This window comes from Eschscholzia californica, unplaced genomic scaffold, assembly GCF_041429995.1.
Source record: "Eschscholzia californica isolate CP2 unplaced genomic scaffold, dmEscCali1.0.p SCAF_3, whole genome shotgun sequence".
Taxonomy (NCBI): domain Eukaryota; kingdom Viridiplantae; phylum Streptophyta; class Magnoliopsida; order Ranunculales; family Papaveraceae; genus Eschscholzia; species Eschscholzia californica.
The window spans coordinates 62,459,251-62,482,471 of NW_028238420.1; the positions used below are offsets into that span (position 1 = coordinate 62,459,251).

Sequence of the window (23,221 nt, forward strand, 5' to 3'; positions counted from 1 at the left end):
ATGGCCACAAACTTAACATGGTATCAGAGCTAGGCCCACACGTGATAGGCTTAAAAGTCACACGTGTTCCACGCCACCCATAAAGAAAAAAAAACACACGTGTTAGGCTCAAAGAACGCCACACGTGAGGGGGCGTGTGCGAATAGTCCCACATGGGAGGATGGGTAAATAGCAACCAAGAATATAAAGTATAGGTCCTCTCCACTCATTGCCAATTGGTTTTGAGTTGGATGGCCACAAACTTAACACATGGGTGGGGCTTTTAAATTCTAAATACATCAAAGCAAGTAATTTTTTGTCTATCTATAGTCCTTCTTCAACCACCCCTTTCTGGAGGGCTTTACTTGAATCTAGGAAAGTTTTATCTCCCAACATTTTGTGGCAAGTGGGAGATGAAACTAATTTTAAAATTCTCTATAATCCTTAGTTATTTGACATGCCTAATAGGAGACCAGTCCTTCAGAATGATCTCCCACAATCACTTTGTTGGGGTTCAAATCTTGGAAATCAGGATAATAGTGGTTGGATCAAAACATCTTAAGGACCTATTTTGACTCGAATACTGTTACGGTCATTAATTCTATAACTCTTCATCATACTACCAGTAGGGATACTCTTATCTGGACGCCTATTGAGTCTGGTAGGTTCACTACCAAATCCTTTTATCAGGCATTAGGGATAAACCTACACTCGAGTAATGAGATCACAAGTTCAATGCTCTTTCTCATTAATCTTTTTGTTTATTTTTTTAACTCATTATTATCATTCTGAATCATATTTACTAACAACTATTAGTTATGGATAAAGGGAGGTAGATTAATGTGCCCGGTGCATGGTTCTTCATATAAGCACTTATTTTTTTTTACAATTTCATATAAGCACTTGACTATGAGCTATTTTGAATTTTCCTAACACATTATCGGAATGACCTAAATAAAATTTGACACTGGGGTTCCAAATTCTCAGCCAAATTTACTACATAAAAATTCGTTACACGGAAATTCAACAAGTAAACAACCATTTTTGGAGGAAACCTCCATTTTGAGCCATTTGAAGCACTCTTAAAACAAAACTTTCACATTAAATTTTTGACAACTTACATAAAATCTTTATACATTGACCAAATATGAAGAGCTTAATTTGTGTTCTATTTTCTTCCGTTGCCGATGAAATTTTTACATAATTTTATTACTAGAACATGAATTATAATCCTTTATGTTGTGTTTTATGTACATCAACATTCTAAAATGGAGCTTGTCTATCTCTAGTTTTTAACAAACCTATTTTATTTTCCTATGCCCCGAAGACGCCATAAGAATCCCCACAGCTAACATAAACATTAGCAACATACTTACAAGCAATACGTATGTTCTTCTCGACGATTTTCGATATTCTCCAAATAAAAGTATGCCCCAAAAGGTGCTCACAAGTGGAAGTGCCTGTTTCAAGATACAATTCAAATGAAAATGTCAATAGTAACATCGACATGATAAGTAAATATCTATGAAATATTTCAGCATATCTCAGGGTGGAATCAGAACGTTCGTTAGACAGGGCAGGTCTGGTGTACTGGGACTACTGATATAGTGGAATGGTTGACCCATAACTCAAGCTAGTCTAGTAATGGGCCGAGCTCAATAAGCATCGCCGTTCATGAGAAAAATTGGAAGCAAAAGCTAACCTGAACGGCATCTGCAGCTGCATAACCTGCAGCTTGACCACCCATGAATTGGAGACCATTTCCAAACCCACACAAGAGCCCGGCCAAAAGAGCCCAATGTCGTCCATTCCAATCATCTAGATAACCCTTTAGAGAGGACTTCGGCAAGTTTAGTAGAGGGTGGTATAGGAAGACAATGTTTAGAATGACTGCAATTACGAAACATGAACACGAGAAGTAGAAAAACGCGGTGTAGACAAATAAATGTGGAACCCCTTCTTTCATGGTTTTCCATTGGTCGTTCGTGGCAAGGTTGAACGCCGGTGAAAAGAGGGAGAGACAACAACCGGCAAAGAATGTAATACCCAATCCAATTAAAGTACTCTTCCCAAATACCTGTCCAATCAAACGATCATCCGAATTCATCACAATCATATTGAAAAGAAACGGAAATTCCTTACTAACTAGAAGTGGAAATTTTCATGCTGCAACCAACCTTGATTGCTCTTTTGTTCTCAATCTCTAAGAGAAAATCTGCAGTTCCTACTTTTGCTTTATCTAATGGAATACTTCCATTCTCCAGATCCTGTTCTCTATCTACCAAGTACAATTGGAGATATTAGACAACTTCATTAATGGAATTTTTTCGACTAAATCTCAAATTACAACATTTAGTTTAGGTACCTAAAGAATTATTCACCTTGGGAGTGAAGATCATCTTTAAATGATGAAACCGAGAGGGCCCTGAAGTCAATTACGATTTGAATCAGTACTAAATGTAGAAACTCTATATTTACAATCATTAATCAGAAAATTGTAATGCCCCGAGCATTAACAGTTATTGATATTGTCCCCGCTTTTGACACTCACATCCAAGTTTATGGGCACAGGATTTTGTTCCTGGCGAAATAGGCTCCACAAGCCAACCCAAAAGACCTCGACATTTCCTAAGCTAGAGCGTGCACCTATAGTCCAGGCCTCAAACACTTCCCCAAGCAATGTGGGACTATTACGAACACCTAAAATCTTGTGAATTTGTTGTCATATAAGATGGCAATTAGAAAAAGAAATATACCCTTTTCCATTTGAATGCTTTACAAGCTTTTCTTCATTATCAGTTGCATTAGAAGAATGAACAGCAGATCCAAGACAAACTGCTATTAGGAAACAAGCTACCCCAGGAAATAGAATCTCGGCTTTATTTATTCGATCGTCTAAGAAGTAATTCAATGTTGTACCTGTTAAATTCATACTTCATATATCATATTTTGAATCAATTAATTGAAAAGATGAAAAACAATATTTGATTGAATTCTTGGATAAGATATGATTAGAATCGATATCCTTTTTCTTTTTATGAAGATTTTTACCTATTACAACAGTTATACTGCAACTAATCACCTCTGTTGCCGAAAGTCCCACGAAAGCCCAAGCATACTGAGTAGCCAAGTTTCCAAGGCTTAGAAAAACTCCGCCTGCCACCGCGAACAAAACACACGGCCAATTGTCCTACAATTGCCAACAAAACCCAAATTGGTTCAAAGACTCTAAACAAATAGTCCATTAAAGGAAGTACACTAAACTAGGATTCAAACATATGGAATGAACTTTGAAATGAAAATTTAAGAACTCACTTGGTAAAGTTGAGTTATGAAATTTGGCATATCGGGTTTGTTATCGCCGATTTGACCAAACGTTAAGGCGATTAAAACAGCAGCCAAGAGATTAGTGATTGAGTAATCAAGATATGTATGTTGAGGTAGCCTACCCTTTCTCTCTAAAAGGGTAAGAATAGCAGGCCATGTACCCAAAAACAAAAGAGAAAGTAACATACAAACTATGGCTCCTCCTTTACTCTCTACCAAATACATCTTCAACCCATTATTCAACCAGACTCTCTCAATTGAATTACAAATCAAGGAAGGAAAACCAAAGACATCCTGCAACAAGATAAGTTATTACTAGAGAGAGGGATATGATTAGCATAAATTTGTCTAGAAAATCCAATTTGACATGTTTGGAGCAAAACCCATCTAGGAATGAAGGGCAGAAAGACATAAATCTTACCATATCAAGAAGAACTTCAAAACTCATCATATTTCAAAGACTTAATAGGGGAAAATTAACATACCCAAGCAAAATAAAAGAACAACAAAGTGTAAAGGAAAGATTATAGATAGATAAACAAAACTCCTAGAGTTTAGGAATTTCATGTATTAATATATTTTGTATGCCTAAATGATTGAATATATTTAATCATTGTTAGGGTCATCAAGAAAAGAAGAAAGAGAAAATGAAGTTGACATTTTGTTTGGTGTTTTACCTAACTAACTTATGACCCATTTAAAGTTAAATCTTACCCATCAAAGATTAGCCCCCACAATCTTCAAACTCTTCCATAAAGAAAACAGAAAGCTATTCAAAGTTGTTTAAATTCATACAAAAAAGGGTATTCTAATAATTCAGAATCAACAAATAAAACAGACCCAAAAAAAAAGTGAATAATTTGCAGATTGAGGTTGAAGATTCTTGAGGCATCTGTTTGTGTTGATTAACAGATTCTGTTATTATTCTGAGAGAGGATAGGGAGTATGGGTGTCCAGGATTCCAGGAATTTTGAAAGAATCATACCCTTGGATTTTTTTTTTTTTTGAAGTCGAGTACGATCAACGTAAACAAGACCGGGCCTATGGCCCAACAAGACAATGACTGAAAGCCCAACTACATTATTTATACTCTAATAATCCAAATCAAGTACCCAAAGATTCCGCCTTCTCTGGGACTTGAACGGACCTCCAGGGCTTTCTGGAGTTTATCTCAACACCCTTGGATTAGGAAGGCCATAAAACAAAACTGAAACCTTTAACCTTCACTAAGGGCTCATAAGAGAATACTAGACAATTTGTGTAGTTTGGGTCCCAAAATAAGTGAATTCTGTTATAGGATGGTGCGGACTAGCCTTCCGGGTTGCTAGTGATATTGTCCGCTTTGGCAAACCTGGGTCTCACGGTTTTAAAAGGCCTCTCTAGGGAAGGATGCTTAACCTCTTAAGAGGAGCACCACACTCATGTCTCCCACTAATGTGGGATTGCTTTACAACACACCCTCCGAAGACCACATCACAGTAGAGCGGATCGTGTTGACAACGTGTTATAGGATGGTGCGGACCAGCCTTCCGGATTGCTAGTGATATTGTCCGCTTTGACACACCTGGACCTCACGGTTTTAAAAGACCTCTCTAGGGAATGGTGCTTAACCTCTTAAGAGGAGCACCACACTCCTGACTCCCACCAATGTGGGATTGCTTTACAACAAATTCTTAATATAACTTGGTTATTCTTTTTTTTTTTTGTTGAACTAGCATAACTTAGTTATTATTTTTTTTTGTTGAACTAGCATAACTTAGTTATTCTTAGTATAGTATGGATTGACTTAACGCAGTTAAAATAACTTAACATTGTTCGCATTAATTTAACACTATTAGAGTAATTTAATCCATCGTTTGTGGTTGAACTTGTACATTCATAATCTCTTTAAATGTTCCATTTGATCAAAAAAAGTGATAAATCTTTCTTTTTTTATTTTTACAAATGATCTCTTTACTCTTATGAAAATTTTGGATTTAGAGTAAGAATGAGTAACGAATTTGATACATTATAGTTTCAAAGTAACGTCGTAATGTTACAGAAATGAAAGTAACCAACACATGTGTACTCCTAAAAATAAATGTTTTTGAAACATGACGGTGAAACATGAACACGAGAAGCTAGACACATTCAGTCCAGAGTGGATAAGGTAGGTGTTGTTTTTCATTAATGATCTAAATTTTACTCGGCTCCATAAAATAGTCACATCTAAACAAGATGATAATTCAACTCGGCCAATGTATCAGCCTCATCTTAGAGGGCTAAACGAGAACAATAATTCGACTCGGCTCACCCAACCATCCAAGTCTTCCAATTATTTAAGCTTAAGGTTCTAATACAAATAATAAAGATATAGCTCAAACGAAACAACACCAAAGCGCATCTGGTGTAGTGGTATCATAGTACCCTCCCACGGTACTGACCAGGGTTCGATTCCCTGGATGCTCAAACGAAACAACACCAAACGAAACTAGGTCTAAATTTTGAAGTCATATTGTTTACATCATCATCATCCATCCTCTTTAACAATGCCAAAGAGAGGTCGATTTTCTTTCGACCAGTGATAAGGAATCTCGAAAATGGTAAGTGTAAGCAATAGAGCTTAACAAATTAGACTTTTAGTTTATCCGTAAACAAATTTTTAAAGGAGACAGACGTCTACGTCCATGAACAATTATTTCAAGTCTTCTTTTTAATATCAATCTGAACTGCTAGATTTCTATAGCGCACATTCGCCCATTCCAATCATTTCGATAAGCCTTTATAGAGGACGACAATGGTAAGTCAAGTACAGGAAGGTATAACTAAAAACACAAAAGTTAGAATGACTGCCCCTATAAAATTTTGGAATTTTTTCCTCAAATTGTAGTCTCATGTTGGAAATATATATTGCTCCAATATATATATATATATATATATATATATATATATATATATATATATATATATATATATATTTCTTTGAGCATTTTTTTTATGATTTTGCAATGGAGCACATTAATGGTTTTAACTCAGTATGACTATGAGACATCTTGAATGGGACACTCAAATATTTAGAGTTTTTCTTGAGTGTGTTGTTGGAGATGCTCTAGATGAAAGCTCAATTTTGACACAATAAAACGTTGTATATCACGTAAACGTATAGGCCATATGTCGGATTGAAGCCCTCTTTATTCATGTTAATTAAGTGTCGTTCATGAGACTTATACATCTGTTCAAAACTACTAGACCACAACTCCATAATTGTTCCAATTGTATTTGAACTGAGAAATTTGGTATCATCTTGACGTAAGAAATATATCCACGTTAAAGTGAAAAACTCTCTCTCTCTCTCTAAATTTGGACCCGCCACGTCACCTATTTGGAATTCAGCCCGAAATGTGGTCGGGGCATACAATCAACTCTCATTAAACAATACTTAACTTCAAGATTTGTTATATGTACTAAATCAATACATATGTTCGAACATTACATTGCTGAAACCACCTTATAAACCGGAAACAAAAATCACATATACTCGTTGGGCCAGCACACGTCCAGCACCATGTGCCGGAGTTAAAATATGAGTTTTTCCTACCTGACTAAAAATCAGAACCAAAACAAACAACCCAGAAGTGAGAGCAGCGAGAAGAAGAATAACAAAATGGGTAATTCCCCCAAAATCCATTTGTTAATGAAAGACAATAAAAACAATAGATTAAAAAATAATTGAACACATACTGGGGTTGGACTGTTGGAGTAATCAAATCAATAAAAAGTAAAGAAAAGAAAAGACGGTGGTGCAGAAAGAGAACAAATGTCCAAAAATATATAAAAAGAAGGTATGAAAAGATTAGAAAGAGAGCAGGTTCTTCTCCCAATAAACAACCAGCCAAAATCACCATCTCTCTCTCTCTCTCTCACAAGGAATCAAATCCCTTTCTTTCTTTCTTTTTTCAAGTGGACAATGGGGAACGAGATTGTTGCTTTCTCTACCTCTTTTTGACACAAGGAGTTGGCACTTAGTCTTACAAAATTATTTTTTCAATTCGAGATTAAGAGGATGAGTTCAGTCTCAAAAATCAAACTCCAACCCAAGAAGAATTTAAGCTTAAAATTTTGTTTTGCAGCGGCAGCGACAGATGAGTGGTCAGAGTTTTATGGCCGGGATTTTTTTATTGTTTCTCCAAAGCAGCATCCAATAATGTTTTGAAGTTTACAAAGTTTGGAGTGGTGATAAATGTCACAATATGTCATTGTGAATTGTTAAGTTTCAATTCATCACTCTCAAAACTAATTTTTTTTTTTTTTGTTGAAACTCTCAAAACTAATTGAGAATGAATAGAGATCCTAAATACTATGTTCTAGATTACTAGCATAGTCTTTCGCATGAGAAATGACCCCTCACAGTGGCATCATTTGAGCCTCACAGTGGCATCATTTGAGCATCACAGAGTGTTCGTGTATTTATCATATGTAGCGTTAAGTTTATTACCGTACGTTAAGTTTGTAGTCATCTAAGTAAAAATCAAATGGTAATCTATATTACTGGTAAACAACAATGGTTAGTGAAACCGTTCAAAAACATTTCAGATCTCTACACAAAGAAAAAAATTCGTACGGTTTAAAATTACACGACAAATGAAAATGGGCCTACAACATAGTAGAATCACAAGAATAATTGAATGGGTTCTCCCCAAATCCATGTGTAGATGGACAAAAAGAAACCACACATTAAAAACAACCCTAAAAGAATACTATCCAACACATACTGCATCATCAATAACAAAAAAGCTAAAGAAGTGAGAAGAAAGAAGCATTCCAACAAGCAAAATTTAAGGTACCATAATCTCACTAGAATAAATAAATCAAAGCCTCTCTAGATACATAAAAAAGATGAAGAAGTGGTGCAGAAAGGAACAAGTGTTCAAAAAGATAAAGAAGGTTTGAAAAGATTAGGTCCTATCCCCAATACAACCAGCCAAAAATCACCACCCATAAAGGAATCAAACCCTAATTTTTCTTTCTTTTTAGCAAAAGATAGTGGGGGAATGTGCATAATGAGTTGCCACTCTTTTACACCTTCATTTTTTTTAATATCAGATCTCAATAATTTGAATTCGACCTAGAGAGAGCATTGTCCACCAGTGAGAATGTCTTCGTAAACCTAGTCTAACCACTATTACCATACCACAACCACCACCACCACCACCAGCGGCTTTCTTATCCTAACTTTCTTCATACCCACAAGAGAAAGAAGCCTGAAACCCAAAGAGTTAGAAGAAAAGAGTGGAGGAAATTAATACTCTTTTGATGAGAATCACTAGTGTCAGTGTTGAAACCAGATCCTGATGGACCTAAACTAGAACTAATTCCTCCTCCCAAAGCTCCACCACCATTATTAGGGTTATTAAGTCCACCATTAAGTCCACCACTGGTAGGAGTAAATCCACCAGTTGTTGGTGTGAAGGTTGAAGGGGTTCCAGTTGTGGGTGTTGTTCCAGGAGTAGAAATTGATGGTGTTGTTCCAGGAGTACTTGGAGTTACATTTATTCCACCTCCACCTCCACCTCCACCTCCACCTCCTACACTGCAAAACACAACACCAAATAAACAGTATCAATCCTCAAACCCTAATTCCAAAAAACCAAGATATGTGCAATTTTTAAAAAGTTTTTGATCAGTATCACACAAACCCTAATCCTAATGTTCATGAGTCTTGCAGCAAGGACACTGCATTATTACAATACAAAAACATGTGATAATGGTACAAGAAAAAAAGCAAAAAATAATGGGTGAATGTCAGATATCAATAACTCAAAGACAAAACCCAAATGACAATGCAAACACATGGATCCACAAGACCTTCAAAGATGGACAGCCTCTCAAATATTATTTGGAAAAAAAATGAAACAAAAATAACATAAAATTGATGTGAAGAACCAATTTGTTCTCGGTCTTGGTTGAAAAGACGCGTCAATATTTTTTCGGTTTAGGCTACTTATGCAACACATGAAAACTGTCGAAATCGTGTAACCTATGCGTGTATCTCATAGGATATGTGAGAACTTGTGCAAACCCGTGAAAATCTTATCGAGAGAAATGCATATTAAACCTTGTGGATATTTTCTACTGATACAACAAACAGAAGAACTGTGTCGGCGAAAAAAAAAAAAGAATCTTATTATTTATTTATTGTTTTTCTACTAATTTTCCCCAAAATTCACAAATGGTGAGAAATTTAGCCATGGAAAATAGGAGGGACAATAATAACTCACATCCAACCACTTCTCATGATCAACATTAATTACATCTACCAACTTCAAAATTCTTGAATTAAAACACACAAGAAAATGACACCAACAAGTGGAAGTAAGAAAACAAATACCTAGCTGATGCTGGGAAAGTACAAGTACCACCAGGGCCTGAGAGTAATCAAGAACAACAACAAAAAATTAGGACATAGAAAAATAAGATTAGATGACGAGTAATGCTAGAAGAGGCTACAATTCATAGTCTATTCTGTGCCGTCTCTGTTTTCGAGTCAACTTTTTCTCTCTTTTGATGGACATTTTCACTATTGATAGCCGGTTTATTCATATTTAAGTCTTGGATAGGTCTACGTAGTAGTCTTCAGTATATCATTTTTTTGTTGTTGTTAGAGGAGATGGTGGAATGAGGGACTTACTTGGGTCAGAAGTAACAACAGTGGCAGCACTTTTGAAATCACAAGTACCAAGAGCTTGTTTTTTGTTTTGGTAATAGCTATTAACAGCATAAGAACAATGAGCTCTTAGAGTGTTGGGTTGATAACAAGGTCCATTTTGGTGGAGTGGGTTGCAGTCAGCTCCAGCTCCACAAGCATAATCTAAAGTTGTCTGAAGTGCTGCATCACCCACATCACTCCTACAAACACACCAATTTGCATCTGCACACACAAAATACAAATTATTAGGAACCCAAAATGAAGAAAGAGAGATATAGCTCATAGTCATGGGTTTTCTAGGGTTAGAGAAGATAAAGGAAAACCCATGTTTTAAGAAAGTAAAATGAAGGGTTTGGAGTCCTTTTAGACCTTATATTTGGAGAACCCATTTCAAGAAAAAGGGATAACATGTACAAAAACTAGATAGAAAAGTAAAGGTTGTTTCTTAACTCTAAAAACTAATACAGTAGTATCTAGAAAAGAAGGTGCAAAAAATGAAACTACCATAATGAAGAAAGCTAACATACCAGCTGTGTGACCAGATATGGCTAAGATGACCATTAGTAGCACTAAGGCACCCATGGCTAGCTTTTGACAAGATCCTTAAGTAGCTAGAAGAGAACAAAGTGTAGAAACTTATGGTAAGGAAGTTGGTGAGTTTAAGCCTGAAACTGGAGAGAGAGAGGGAGGGGGGAAGAGAGAGAGAGAGGGAGAGAGAGTTATGAGGCAAAGGGCGAGGAGAGGGAGATGAGAGATGTCTAGATATAAAAAACACTAATTTGCAAAAATCGAGGTGCAAACTGCAAAGTGTGATGAGGTGGGGTACTAGTGTACTACTGGTGCTTGTCTTCACTGTTTAATCACTTCATATGTTACTTTATTATTTGAATGAATTAAAGTATGATTAGCAGAGATTAATTTTGTTTGAATAGCTATTCTTCTGAAAACGGAATAGTAAACTCACCCACTTTCGTTTTTGTAATAGCTTTTTCGAAAAAATTTCTATTTACCAAAGAGTTTTATTTCAGGTTATGATTCTTGACAACATTCTTTTCTCGCGTGTCAAACTTACTAATGGATGTTTCTCTCTAAATTTTTCAACCAACCTTTTCATTATATGACCATAAAGAGTTAAACAAAGTTACTTTTGAGTCTCATTCTATCGCACACTCCCTTAAGAACATATTACAAAGGCTAATATAATACTCCCTCCGTCCCATATTGAATGACTTAATTTTTATTTTGGGTTGTCCAATTTTAGTGTCCTGTTTCCAAAATAAAGAAAAGAACTTTTCGCTCTTTCCAAGAATACCCATTACTATAAATTTAATGACAATTTTATTTAAAAGTTAATTCAACTTTTTCATTGTAAATTGCAAAAGTTAATGAGGTTACAATTGGAAAAACCATGTTATTTTTTAAAGTTAAACTCCAATTAATGATGTTCCCTTAAAAAGTTGGGTTTTCAAAATAGATCATTCTTTTTGGGACTGAGGGAGTATATCATTGTAAAGGTCTTGTTTCGGGAGTGTATTCTAAATCTTGTGGAACTACATATACATCCAGACAATATTTAGTCGGCATTGGTCATTTTTGAAGGATTATAATTAAGCCCAGGTATCAAAGTATGGTTGGTCAAGTGTGACCTATGAAGACAAATCATCTTTATTCTTATCAAAATCTATCTTTTTTCTCTCTTTTTGCTTGTGCTGTCACTGAAAACTAACATAATGGTTCCCTCTTTATTTGACCATTTAATATCGTCCACAACAATATTAACTTTGTATTTATGTGGTACCAATATTTAGGGCACCAAACGAGTTGCCATCACTAGAGAATATATAAGTTTTCTTTTTTGTAAGGAATGTTGATTAACCTGAAGGGATCACAGTAAAAGTAAGACTATTATTTCCAACTGGGTTCATATTGTTTTGAGTAAATAGCGTTACATCATTGAAATTATATCGTAAACTGTGGTTGATAAAATCTGGAAGTTATGTCTTTGTAGTTGAGTACTCTTGAGCGGGTCAAGGGAAACAAATACTTCATCAATGAGATGCCATAATCTTTCCTCGTAAACTGTGGTTGAGAAAATCTGGAAGTTATGTCTTTGTAGTTGAGTACTCTTGAGCGGGTCAAGGGAAACAAATACTTCATCAATGAGATGCCATAATCTCTTCTCGTTAATAACTATCAACCCTGATGCTATGCCCGACCACGATACCGGCCAGGGTATGTGGATGGGATTGGGCCAGGATTGTGGCCCGGCATAGCATCATTTTCTAATAAATATATATCCAATGGGCAGATTAGAACTATAAAACACTTGAATATATTTATTCTCAAAGATACTCTCTATTTTCTTGTATATTACTGCACTTGGGCCCTCACCTGCTAATTCCGTCATGTGATTCCTGCCCTAGGCCTGCCTGTGTAATATTTGTCTGAGCTGTGGCTGTAATCTCTGCTCAGGCTATCAGCCAAGCTAATTTGATTTTTCCAAAATGTGTTATTCGTTTACTATCTAGTATATGTATACATATTCAAACTTTGTGCAGTAATAAAGCGACTTTGCCGTATACTACTACTAAACCACGTATACTACTACTAAACCACCACCTCCCCGTTGAATAAAGACGGATTGTAATCGTACATTGGTATCTCAAAACATATTGCATAGCTATTTTTGATGTTGAGTTTGTACTTTTTAGGGTTTTGTAATTTTTCCGATCAAAAGGGTTTTGTATATTTGATGAAGATTTTTTTTTTGACTTTGTTTTGTCACTCTTTCTTTAATCTGTGTGTTTTCTTCTTTAGAATTTTAACAATGTATAAAATGTGGCGTACTTAACCATTTATACATCAAGTTAATTATATAGACTATTTCGCCAGTATGACCCAGACCTCCAGTAATACGTCGATAATTTTTCGGCACTTTAAAATAGATAGAATAAGTCTAGATCAACTCCTAACCTGACTCCCAACTTGATTTCCTGTGTGGTTTTCAAATTTTGGACAGTGATACGCGTCGAATATAGCATCAATGAAAAAGATATCTTTAACTATGTCCAAAATGTATAAAGAGGAATCCAACCTTGCCCTTCATGATGAGGACCAATATGCCCACTAGAAGATTCAAACCATGACAACAAATCCTTCCTAACTTTTGCTTTTGTTTGATTAGATGGTGTAAAGAGGGGAACAGCATAAATAAAATCTCTTTTCTTTGATGGAATAATACAATTCATAAAGAAGGAAGAATGTATAATAAAAGCTATGGGAAATGCTTCTTTTCCTTTCCCTTCTTTTTATTGTCTCTAATAGTAGTAGTTTTTCATGAGGGGAGAGGTCGGCATATATCAACAGATATAAATTTCTGTGTCTAATTCGAGATCTAGAAGGTAGAAACCAATTCAATAACTACTCCAGTCAAGAATGAAAACCTTGCTGCTTTAATGTTAGAATTTTTGGGCTTATAGTCCAAAAAACGGGTCCTAATAGTAGATATAATCCTCTCTAATCCTATAAAGGGTTTTAAAACAAAAAAAATAATATAAATGGATATCTAGTCCATTTGGTCTCATCTAGAGAGAAAACACAAATCTCTAGAATAAATATTATTTCATAATCACTAATCTAACCTTTCCATATTTTATAACTGATTTATCTTCGAAATCTATGCATATCTTTTTTCATATTTATCTCTCATATTTCTCTCCAATCATGTTTCTATTCAAACTAAGGATATCTTCATTATTATCTCCCATATTTCTCTCCAATCATGTTTCTATTCATAGTAAGGATATCTTCATTATTTTCAGTAACGGAAACTCTTTATTTGATCTCTCTAAAACCGATTTAGTTGACAAACCTCCATTAAACTCAGAAAATCTTCTTCTTCTATATTATATTGCTGCCCAAATTCATCATTTATCAGGTTTAATACTTTCGAAATCTTTATAAACACCATTGTTAATATCTAATATTTCTTCTTATAACTAAAACCCTAATTATTTCGCTCTATTATAAAACGTATCAGATTTATGATATATATCTATAAGATCTGTTTACTAATTCATTAACTTCGAATTTATGATGTTTATTTTCTCTCTCTAAAATTTTCATAACTGTTTAAGATCTTTATGTTTATTCCTTATTCAATGATTCCTTCAAAGTTAGTATGTTATGTTTGCATCCAGTGATAATATCATATTTCTTTAGATCTACGTTTAATCTTCTATTGTTTGTGATATTTCGTGAGATCAGATTATCAATCATCAATCGAATGTTTGATGTTTATTTTCAATCTCTCTCTTAAAATTTCATTTATGTTTTTGATCTTGATGTTTAATTCTTCAACTCGAGTTTGACATTATTGCAATCAATCATCATAGCAGATATCTGTAGATTTGTAGTTTAAGCTTAATGATATTCACATTTTTTTCTTCAGATCTGGTTTTCAATCCGTACGGATTTATGAAACATTTGTTCTTTCGTACGGTTACTCATAACAGAATTTACAGTACATGTACTTAATCGTAAATTACCACAATTTATAGTAAATTATGGGTAATTTATAGAACATTACCCGTGCTTTAACACCAAAACAGTACTCATTTCATTAGTAGAAATACTTCGCTTTACCATCAAATCTCGTGTACTTCGCAATAAAGTATATATAATTTACGTATATCTTCATGTTCTTACCATTATGTATATAATTTACTTATAAGTGCACATAAATTGTGTATTATTTATTTACCATTACGTGTACTTTTCACCCAAAACAGTAGCCTTGATGAGTTTACCAAACTACTCAAAACCTTCAAAAGTTGTCAAAATTTGACAAACATTATATATAATTTACGAAACTATACATGTAGTTTATAAATATATGATTTTTTTTTCTTTAATGTATGTGTATTTATGTGTGTAGATTTGATATACCAGATGAAATTTCAAAGAGAATCATCAAATCAAAGTGAGTCAACGAAACTAATGGAGAGTACATGGATGGACATCTTTTTTGAACCAAAGAAGATTTTGTACTTTTTTTTGTAACAGAATGTAAAGGATGTGTAATGTAAAAGAAATTATGTGTAATGTAAAAGAAATTATGTGTAATTTATTGAACAAGACCCACATACATTTGATAAATTATGTTGTATACTTGACAAATGATGGTTTCCTCGTCATAAATAATACATAATTTACGTATTTGTTTTATAATTTGTATTCTATGTGTATTTATGTATGAGTAAAAACGAAAACATATGTTGCTTTAATGTTCCGAAACTGAAAGTTAAGTGAGAGAAAGTGATATATATAGTTTGTATATTAACCCTCAAATCACGCTAAATTGATCCTAGCAAATATACTATTTCCAAATCTGAAAGATAAGTGAGAGAAAATTGATTTGAATCGAAAAAAATTTACATAGTAAGATAGAGAAAATTGATTTGGTTTCCAAATCTGTAAAGAGAGAGAAAACTGATTTGGTTGTGATTTTTATTTTGAACTGATTTGGAAATAGATTTGCTTTCCAAAACGGTTAGAAGATAGAGACAAATCAATTTCGGATTTATACGTTAGTTGCTTTAAATCCCCTAAATCACGCCCACATTAGAAACATTCCAAATTCACCTTGGAAAATTAAAAATCCCGTGATTTTTGTAGGAGGGACATGGACGGTAGTTCTCTCATAAAGAATGAGTTATTATGTCCATAATGTAAAAGGACTAAATATCTATGTTTTGGGAAGATTGGATCATAAACCTTTTTTAAATATTATTTTGGTCTATATACCCACGGACCTTTAATGTTATTGATATCTTGCCTACACTACCCTTCATATTTCAACCTCCGAACTTGTTGTCTACTTCGAAACCTCATAACTATAGGATCACAAAAAACTAGACCATGCTTTATAGAAAATGGAAATCGCATATCGGAATTTACCCTACATTTTTCTATTTGTAAATTTTGTTTGGTAAGACGAAAAACACCTCAAAAAACATAGAATCAAACACTTCAATTTTTTTTTCTTTTTTTACTTGCCCTAGAGGCTCAAGAGAGAAACAGAAGAAGGTTATGAGAAAGATATAAAATATATGCAAATCCTGTTATAAGATTGAATTAAGAAGTTAAAATATCGTGATCAAGAAAAAGTGATGGACAAAGAACATAACATCTTAGATTACATGGCTTTTGCTCTAACCCTTTCTTCTTAAGAACAATCAGTTATTCAACCCAAAACTCTCTGTATTTGTTCATCAATATTAAATAACAAAAAGAAAACACCAAAAAATAAGAAGAAAAAGAACAATAGGAAGAAAAAAAATGATTTTGATGAAAGAATTACTACAAAATAATAATAAAAAAAATTGCGAAAATGAATATTGGGACACGGGGAATAATTATCTCGACTCAGCTTAGCGTGGATATTCATAATATCTGTGTCTTTGGATCTGCTGCTTGACTCTCCAAGCAAAACAATGATCTGAGGAAAAGTGTGGCATCGATTCATGTCCTGTCGATGACAATAACATGTAATCACGTCAGTTTCAAGACAACTTTCTTGTTGGCATGTTTGAACTTTGAAGTTTATTATACTTCAGATCTGGAGACTTGATACCCGAAAAAGAAAAGCCAAGGCATTCAAACTTTAAAGATATTAAACTAAATAATACATGTACATGTAATGTTGAGTACTTTGAGCACAAAAATATTGGCACTATAATCATTGACGTATTCTAAATCAGTAGGCAGAGTGCCGATGAAGCATTATCGTTTATAATGATATGTTGGATTACTAAATAACAGAGTCAGGTGGATTTGCTCAAGAAATTACCAGAATGTTTTTCCTGCCAACAGTGAAGTATCCTGTTTTTGAGTCGGTCACTTCTTCAAGAATGGCTTTTGGCAAACAAGTAACCGCTGGTCGTTATCGTTTTGCAGTTCAATTACCCGGGCTTCCCACCGAATCTGTGTAGCAAGTGTACGTGCTTTCTCTATAGCTTGTTGTTTATCACGTAAAACAACCCATCCCTACGAGCAAAAGAACATGTATTATCAAATTACAGTCAAATCAAACAACGAGATGAGATATCCAATATCATCGCATCTGCTGACGGAAATGGGAAATGCATTCAGTCAATATCGTATTCAAGATTTAACTTCCCGTGAACATGAAGCTAAATAAAAGGAGTTAAGCTAATATTTGGATAGATTCTTGTCTCTAAATTTGGACTCTTTCGTATCACATACAACTCCTGCAATCACTTCAAATATTTGATATCATGAAATTCATGCAAATAATCACAATTACACCCACTTAAATCTCAATGCAAAACAATTTATCTTTTTTAACTACGGAAGTTACAAAATAAAAAATCATCAATTATGGGGCTTATGTTTACCTCGGGCCGCAGAATGCGATCCATTTCCAAGAATAAATCTGAAAGATCACAGTGCTCTGAACTATAGTATGAAAGGAGCCCGTTTGCGTGAAGCATGTCATAAGTTCTGGGATAAGTTGGAAAAGGTTCACACCTGTGCATAGATGAGGATGTCCTCAGAGTTCAGAATCAAGTTCGCAAACAATATTCAGATAGTGTGGAAGTGTATTTGATCAAGAGTGATGTTAATACCAGTCATGCAGCACACCAGCAAAACCTTGATCAAGTATGACTGGAAGTGTGTTCTTGCTCCTGACTGGCACAACATTCATAACCCACGCTGACTTTTTTGCTTCCAGAAGAGCCGCATTTAAACCCCCATAATGAGCATTCATATCCATCACATTGCGTATCATGTTGAATGGAGGTAAGGGGTCTTCATCACCTGGCCTCTTTGGATGATCAGAAAAAATTAAGGGTGTCAGCAATGACCAATAGTTTCTCAGAGCTGATCTCCAAACCTCCGAGTCCTCCACAAAATCTTCAGGCTGTATTCCTGCAGGAATACATGATAATAATTAGATCAGCATGGCATCGCCATGAATAAGGCCCAACAATTCCTTAAATGGGTCATAGAAGGCCCAGAAAAATCTGTTTCAGAACAATACTTTCCATGAACTTCAAGCTCGGCAGAGCTCAATCTGGAACCAGCAGACCTGTTTTGTATGGGGATCCAGCGTTTGCTGGTCGTTCCACTTATACATGACCGGAGAGGCTGATAATAAGACTGATCGTCCTGATCTGCTTTACAAATTGGAGGTACGTCTCCCTGGTTGCTATATTGAGAGAAAGGTTTCATATTATTAGTGGTCCAAGAATTAACCCGTAGTTAATAATACTACATAATATTCAATGGTTAGCGTCCTCACCGAGATTCATAACAGTGAACATCTGCAGTTTTTTGCCAAACAAAAGTTTCGTCTTGCTGAGCCAACAAACTCCAACAGATATTTTGAGTAAGCACCTCATGTGGAGTTGATGTTGTCACCTTTTTCACATTCACTGAACCTCCTTGGGAATTGCTTGTAGGCGAGGTCAGAACAAAGTACCCTCCAGGCTTGAGTAACCGGTCCACTTCAATAAGAAATGCCCCATCTGACATACAAAAGCACTGTTAGATTTAAATAAACTATATATAGATATGGCATCTTATCATCATTATGCGTGTTTTGTCCCAACAATTGGGGTCAGCAATAAGATCCCTTTTTCTGCAAAGCTTCCAGTAGCAGAGAATTTCATTCTGTGATGCACAATTTCACATATAATACATGCTAGGACTCTTTGTTCAGTGAGGTGTTTTATACCTGCATTTCTCTTTACTTGTTCAGTAGGTGAGCAGTATTTCCAGATTTATGGACATTTCCATTTTACTAGTTAGAAGTTATCATGATAAGTAGTTTGGCTCGGAACAGGATCCTGTCTGACGAACCGAATCCTACATAATCACTCAGGAGAGACTCGGTTTCTTCTTCTTGAGTGGATTCAAACTCGGCTTAAGTATGTTTTCAAACTGAGTTAGAAATCTCCCACCGAACATTGTGCCTCAAATACAACTATACCAGTTTCTGGTTGCACGGACAGCGTCCAGGGGATCAAATCGTTGATACTTGATACTAACCGATGCTAGATCTTTCCCATTCATATGAAGGTTAAGAACTCAAGAATTTAGAAGTTCCGCTATACTACTTATATAAGAACATGGAGTTCGCTTATTATTCAGTCTACATAGATATAGGTATACATTATACGCCATATGGTAAGTTTATAGAATGCACTAATGCAGACTTATCAGTTTCCTTTCCTTTCACAGCCTGTATGTAGAGATGGCAGGGACACATTACACTAACCAAGCTGAACGCTATAAAGTGTAAATTAGAGTTGGCAGGCACTGATTATTCATGCACAGTAGTAGAAACGGGATATACCACTGCTGGCTATCAATCATCATCTGGAAGAGCTTATGCTTATCCACTGCAATTTCAAGAAAATTTACATGAAAGCAGGAGGGTGGGAGTTTATTGTCCAATGTAAACGATGCGTAGAAGAGCACAATTAGAGAAACATATGCTCACAATTCTTCTTTTTGTACGGTCTGAATCATTTTGAGTTATAGCAACCATAGAGATTAAAATCATTAAACCCCAGAAAGGGAAAAGAAAAAGAAAATCGGCACAGATTACAAGCAACTGTCAGATGTACCTTTGTTATCCCACGTAACACCACATTGTGCACAATGAACCATGTCAAAAGACAATGATGGATATGGTAGTTGCTTGGAGATGAAGTCACCAATCATAGCTGGAAGACCTCTTTCAAGAGACAGTTGCACTTGACTCCCAAACACTTCATATGCCGCAATACAAACAGTCATTAGATTAAGCGATAGCAAATGAGCTCCAAAGCTACCAAATCCACAACCAATATCTAATACATTATGAACCTGTAAATAGATATCATAGTCCACAAAAAAGAATATTAATTAACAAGAGAACCCCCTCATTTGAGTAAATGAAAAAGAGAAAGATAAACTGGAACCAAATTTTCTGCCACAAAAGGTATCCTAGAGAAGTTCCCAAAACAAGTGTAACTAGGTTATATTTAAAAGATTCACACAAAAATCCCAACTTCGCACCATAAATAATTAAGTCTTAAACACGAAATATAGGAGAAGAACTTACACCGGCTTGATGAAAGTCAGAGTCACTTCCCAACCCTATCATCTCAGCAACCTGGCGAGAGTAATCTTTAACACCATCAATGTTCATACCATCCTCAGAGTGAAATGCAATTTGATTTTCTTCTAGTAACATTAATCTGCAAATTTGAACACAAAAGGGAATGTTTAGGCAGGATATAGTTAAAGAAGTTTCGCCTTCTCTAGCTTGTTCTATCAAAGATATCTGACCGAGTTTGGATTATTTGGTCTTATGGTGACAAAATGTAAAACTGTATTTCATTCTTCACCTTCATATGGATAAGGATATTAAAAAAAAAAAGTAATAATATTTGCACCTTTTTGTCATGCTTCCAGACGAAAGGAACTGGTCCTTGGTTATCTTCACATTGCCACTCCATATGACATCCTTCCCACCCGGCCATCTCAGAGGGATTTTATAATCCTTAGGCGGACGTACCAAACAACGTGATCCCACTCGTGAAACTTCACAGTGACGATCAAATTCTTCACCATCGTGAAAACCAGCTAACAAGTTTGCAGTTACATTATAGCAAGGTACATGGTTCTCTCTATCCTTGCCACATAAATCAAACTCTTTAAAGTTGGTTAACCCTAACGAAAGTGATCTTATTTCTAAATATTCACTTACGGCTTCTTCCTTTAACCTTCTGTAGTTCTTATAAAAATCAGGTAAGGGTGTGGAAGAAAGAGTGTCCAAAGTGTTTGAAGGAGTGGAACGTAAGACTGCAACTAATACAAGTGCACAAATAAAGCACAACAATAACAAGCTAAGTGGCGGTCTACGACCAAAATTGACAATGTGCTGACTCGACGAGGAGCTTCTCATGTCCAAACTATGTTATAAAGCTACCTCTTTTTTCAATCTAAGAACCCCCCAGGAAAAAATTGGACTTAACCCTTTAGCCTTAATGTCAAATAATTGAAAAAGATAGAACCCAACATAAGATCTGAGCTTCTCCTATCTTTGTAATGAAGAATGAATCCAATTCCTACAAGCATTGAACCAAAATTTCTCTGTCTTCAAATAATTCAACTAACAGGGGAATGAAAGTGACTTCCTTCTGATTCAAATATTATCAAATGCATTCAACAAATCTATTCAGATCCAAAATGAAGCAATAACCAACACTCATTAATAACTAATCCGTTCAATAATGTCAAATTCCCTTCTAAATTACACTCAAAACCCTAACTTTTTTTACTCAATCAATTCCAATTTCTCCAACAAGTATTCCCTCAAAGATCAACCTGAAATGTGCATCAAAGATCCACCAAAAAAACATTACATAATATAACAAAAAATGCCAGCTTCATTAATCAATCTACTAAATGAAATCAGATCTCAAGTAAACTCAATAAACAAGATCAGATCCAATCTTAATGAAATCTCTCAGAGTACAACAAATCAATTAACAAAGAACGATCAAAATTACAAAATGTAAAAAAAAAAAAAAAAAAAAGAATTAGATGTATACAGATACAGAGATTTGGATACGTACCGAGTCATATAGAGAAGTAGAGAGAGAGAGAGAAGAATAACAAGTGTTTTTCAGAGATCGGTAGAGAGAGAGAGAAACAAAAAATGGTTGAGTAGAAGGGTGTTTGTTGTGGTTGGATGAAGAATACCTGATTTCGCGGAAATTCGTTTAGAGAGAGAAAGAGAAAGAGAAAGAGAATGAATTTTTATACACAAATAAACCAAATATCAACCAAAATACTAATAAACCAAAAATCAAATTCAGTAAAAAATTACGGAAATACTATTCGACCCGAAGAAAAGTTGGCTTAATGCCCGAACCAGGTGAATTTTGGTATGGCGTAATCGTGACGTCATAAAGTAAGTTGTTCGGGTATTAGAGTTGTTTCATATTCGGGTCCAATAGAAATTTTCAGAAAAACTGTAGTATTTAGATGGATTTTGGCTTTATTGTCTCTAAATTTCTTTTTTACTTATATTAGTACGTCATTCACTCACTCACTTTAGGGCTTTCAATAATGAGAAAGGAAATAGATAATAATAATAATAAGTGAAAAGTAATTAAGAGAGTTCTATATTTAAGTTTAAAGTAACTTATATATTATAAATAAATTTTAGTTGATTATTGCTTAGAAATAAAGACTTATTAGGTAAAGAAAGATTCTTGATTTTAAGTTGTCATGGGGCCCGGCTCAGCAGTCAGCACATGATTTTTCATTCCACTAGGAAGAGAAAAGAAATTTCAACATAAAAAAAAAAGGAAGACAAAAGAAATTCTATGGGAAAATGTTACTATGTATTATATGTACATTTATAATGTTCTCCGTCACAAATTAAATCTAGCTTTACCATCGCATTAGCTTTCAACAACAACAAAAAAATCTTACGCTCGCATTTTAGATGTACACACTCAGATCATTTCCAATATCACTTACTACTCTTTATTTTCTCTGTATTTGTCTGAGTATCTCTTAGAGAAAAAGGCGCCCCTACAAGTGTTATAGGCGCCCCCTCAAGACAAATTTCAAAAGAAGTTTGTGAAGGATGGAGGCACCTATAACACTTGTGAGAGGCCCCTATAAAACTATCCAATAGAATTTTAAAAATTTCATTGTGCTTGAACGAATCCTCTCCCTCGAGAAACTCGGGAGGAGAGAGGGGTAGAACTTGGAGAGAGAGTGGTGGAAAATGGTGGTAGTGGTGGTATTGGCGGTGAGTGTGGCAAAAATAAAATGTGACTGTGACAGGTAGAAATGTTAAGTATATAAAATTTCTCATATTATAAGGGAACTAAACAATTATTTCTCTATAACTTGGGTGGCATTAGTCCCAAATACAACAATAGTATATCCTTCAAACCAATTATATAATGTTCTCCCAATTGTTAATTGGTTTTTAGCTGTGATAACTACAAAATTTATCGTGTTGTGAGCTAGGATGACAAGTTTAAAAGTTACACGTGCTCCACACCACTCGAAGAAATAAATTAACCCCGAAGAACCTTACACGCATAAAGTGTACGAGAACAGTCTCATGTGAGAAATAGATAATCTCTCAAGCAATAATATAACGTGTAAGCCTTCTCCACCGACTGCCAA

General features: G+C 34.9%; 3 protein-coding genes and 1 non-coding gene across 4 annotated transcripts; 1 reads left to right on the forward strand and 3 right to left on the reverse strand.

The window, feature by feature from the left end:
• Nucleotides 1-1,061: 1,061 nt before the first annotated feature.
• LOC147553000 (ureide permease 2-like) lies at nucleotides 1,062-3,981 on the reverse strand. The gene is made up of 8 exons (XM_086669149.1): nucleotides 3,728-3,981; nucleotides 3,295-3,600; nucleotides 3,031-3,169; nucleotides 2,736-2,898; nucleotides 2,361-2,404; nucleotides 2,157-2,257; nucleotides 1,682-2,056; nucleotides 1,062-1,439 (listed from the first exon to the last, which is right to left on the reverse strand). The coding sequence occupies exons 1-8, from the start codon at nucleotides 3,755-3,757 to the stop codon at nucleotides 1,281-1,283; spliced, it is 1,317 nt and encodes a 438-aa protein (XP_086525275.1). The 5' UTR covers nucleotides 3,758-3,981; the 3' UTR covers nucleotides 1,062-1,280.
• A 1,702-nt stretch (nucleotides 3,982-5,683) lies between these two features.
• Nucleotides 5,684-5,754, forward strand: TRNAG-CCC (transfer RNA glycine (anticodon CCC)). Its single transcript has one exon. It is a non-coding gene; the product is annotated as a tRNA-Gly (tRNA).
• Nucleotides 5,755-8,119: 2,365 nt separating this feature from the next.
• Nucleotides 8,120-11,037, reverse strand: LOC147553002 (PLASMODESMATA CALLOSE-BINDING PROTEIN 1-like). The gene is made up of 4 exons (XM_086667230.1): nucleotides 10,519-11,037; nucleotides 9,974-10,213; nucleotides 9,674-9,710; nucleotides 8,120-8,875 (listed from the first exon to the last, which is right to left on the reverse strand). The coding sequence occupies exons 1-4, from the start codon at nucleotides 10,571-10,573 to the stop codon at nucleotides 8,524-8,526; spliced, it is 684 nt and encodes a 227-aa protein (XP_086523356.1). The 5' UTR covers nucleotides 10,574-11,037; the 3' UTR covers nucleotides 8,120-8,523.
• A 5,127-nt stretch (nucleotides 11,038-16,164) lies between these two features.
• Nucleotides 16,165-21,853, reverse strand: LOC147553003 (putative methyltransferase PMT5). The gene is made up of 10 exons (XM_086672123.1): nucleotides 21,646-21,853; nucleotides 20,461-21,394; nucleotides 20,127-20,262; nucleotides 19,648-19,888; nucleotides 18,318-18,543; nucleotides 18,058-18,224; nucleotides 17,641-17,941; nucleotides 17,410-17,542; nucleotides 16,842-17,038; nucleotides 16,165-16,520 (listed from the first exon to the last, which is right to left on the reverse strand). Exons 2-9 carry the CDS (start codon nucleotides 20,970-20,972, stop codon nucleotides 16,889-16,891), a joined length of 1,866 nt encoding a protein of 621 aa, XP_086528249.1. The 5' UTR covers nucleotides 20,973-21,394; nucleotides 21,646-21,853; the 3' UTR covers nucleotides 16,165-16,520; nucleotides 16,842-16,888.
• Nucleotides 21,854-23,221: the final 1,368 nt, after the last annotated feature.

Excerpts from the sequence above, each read along its gene's own strand:
- LOC147553000 (XM_086669149.1), bottom strand. The coding sequence starts at position 3,757 with ATGATGAGTTTTGAAGTTCTTCTTGATATG. Across the intron at positions 3,601-3,727 it reads TTGAAGTTCTTCTTGATATG|GATGTCTTTGGTTTTCCTTC; the intron begins GTAAGATTTATG and ends ATCTTGTTGCAG. Across the intron at positions 3,170-3,294 it reads TCATAACTCAACTTTACCAA|GACAATTGGCCGTGTGTTTT; the intron begins GTGAGTTCTTAA and ends TGGCAATTGTAG.
- LOC147553002 (XM_086667230.1), bottom strand. The coding sequence starts at position 10,573 with ATGGGTGCCTTAGTGCTACTAATGGTCATCTTAGCCATATCTGGTCAC. Across the intron at positions 9,711-9,973 it reads TGTTGTTACTTCTGACCCAA|GCCCTGGTGGTACTTGTACT; the intron begins GTAAGTCCCTCA and ends GATTACTCTCAG. Across the intron at positions 8,876-9,673 it reads ACTTTCCCAGCATCAGCTAG|TGTAGGAGGTGGAGGTGGAG; the intron begins GTATTTGTTTTC and ends TGTGTTTTGCAG.
- LOC147553003 (XM_086672123.1), bottom strand. The coding sequence starts at position 20,972 with ATGAGAAGCTCCTCGTCGAGTCAGCACATTGTCAATTTTGGTCGTAGA. Across the intron at positions 20,263-20,460 it reads TCTGGAAGCATGACAAAAAG|ATTAATGTTACTAGAAGAAA; the intron begins GTGCAAATATTA and ends TCAAATTTGCAG. Across the intron at positions 17,942-18,057 it reads CGAGCTTGAAGTTCATGGAA|TACAGCCTGAAGATTTTGTG; the intron begins AGTATTGTTCTG and ends TTCCTGCAGGAA.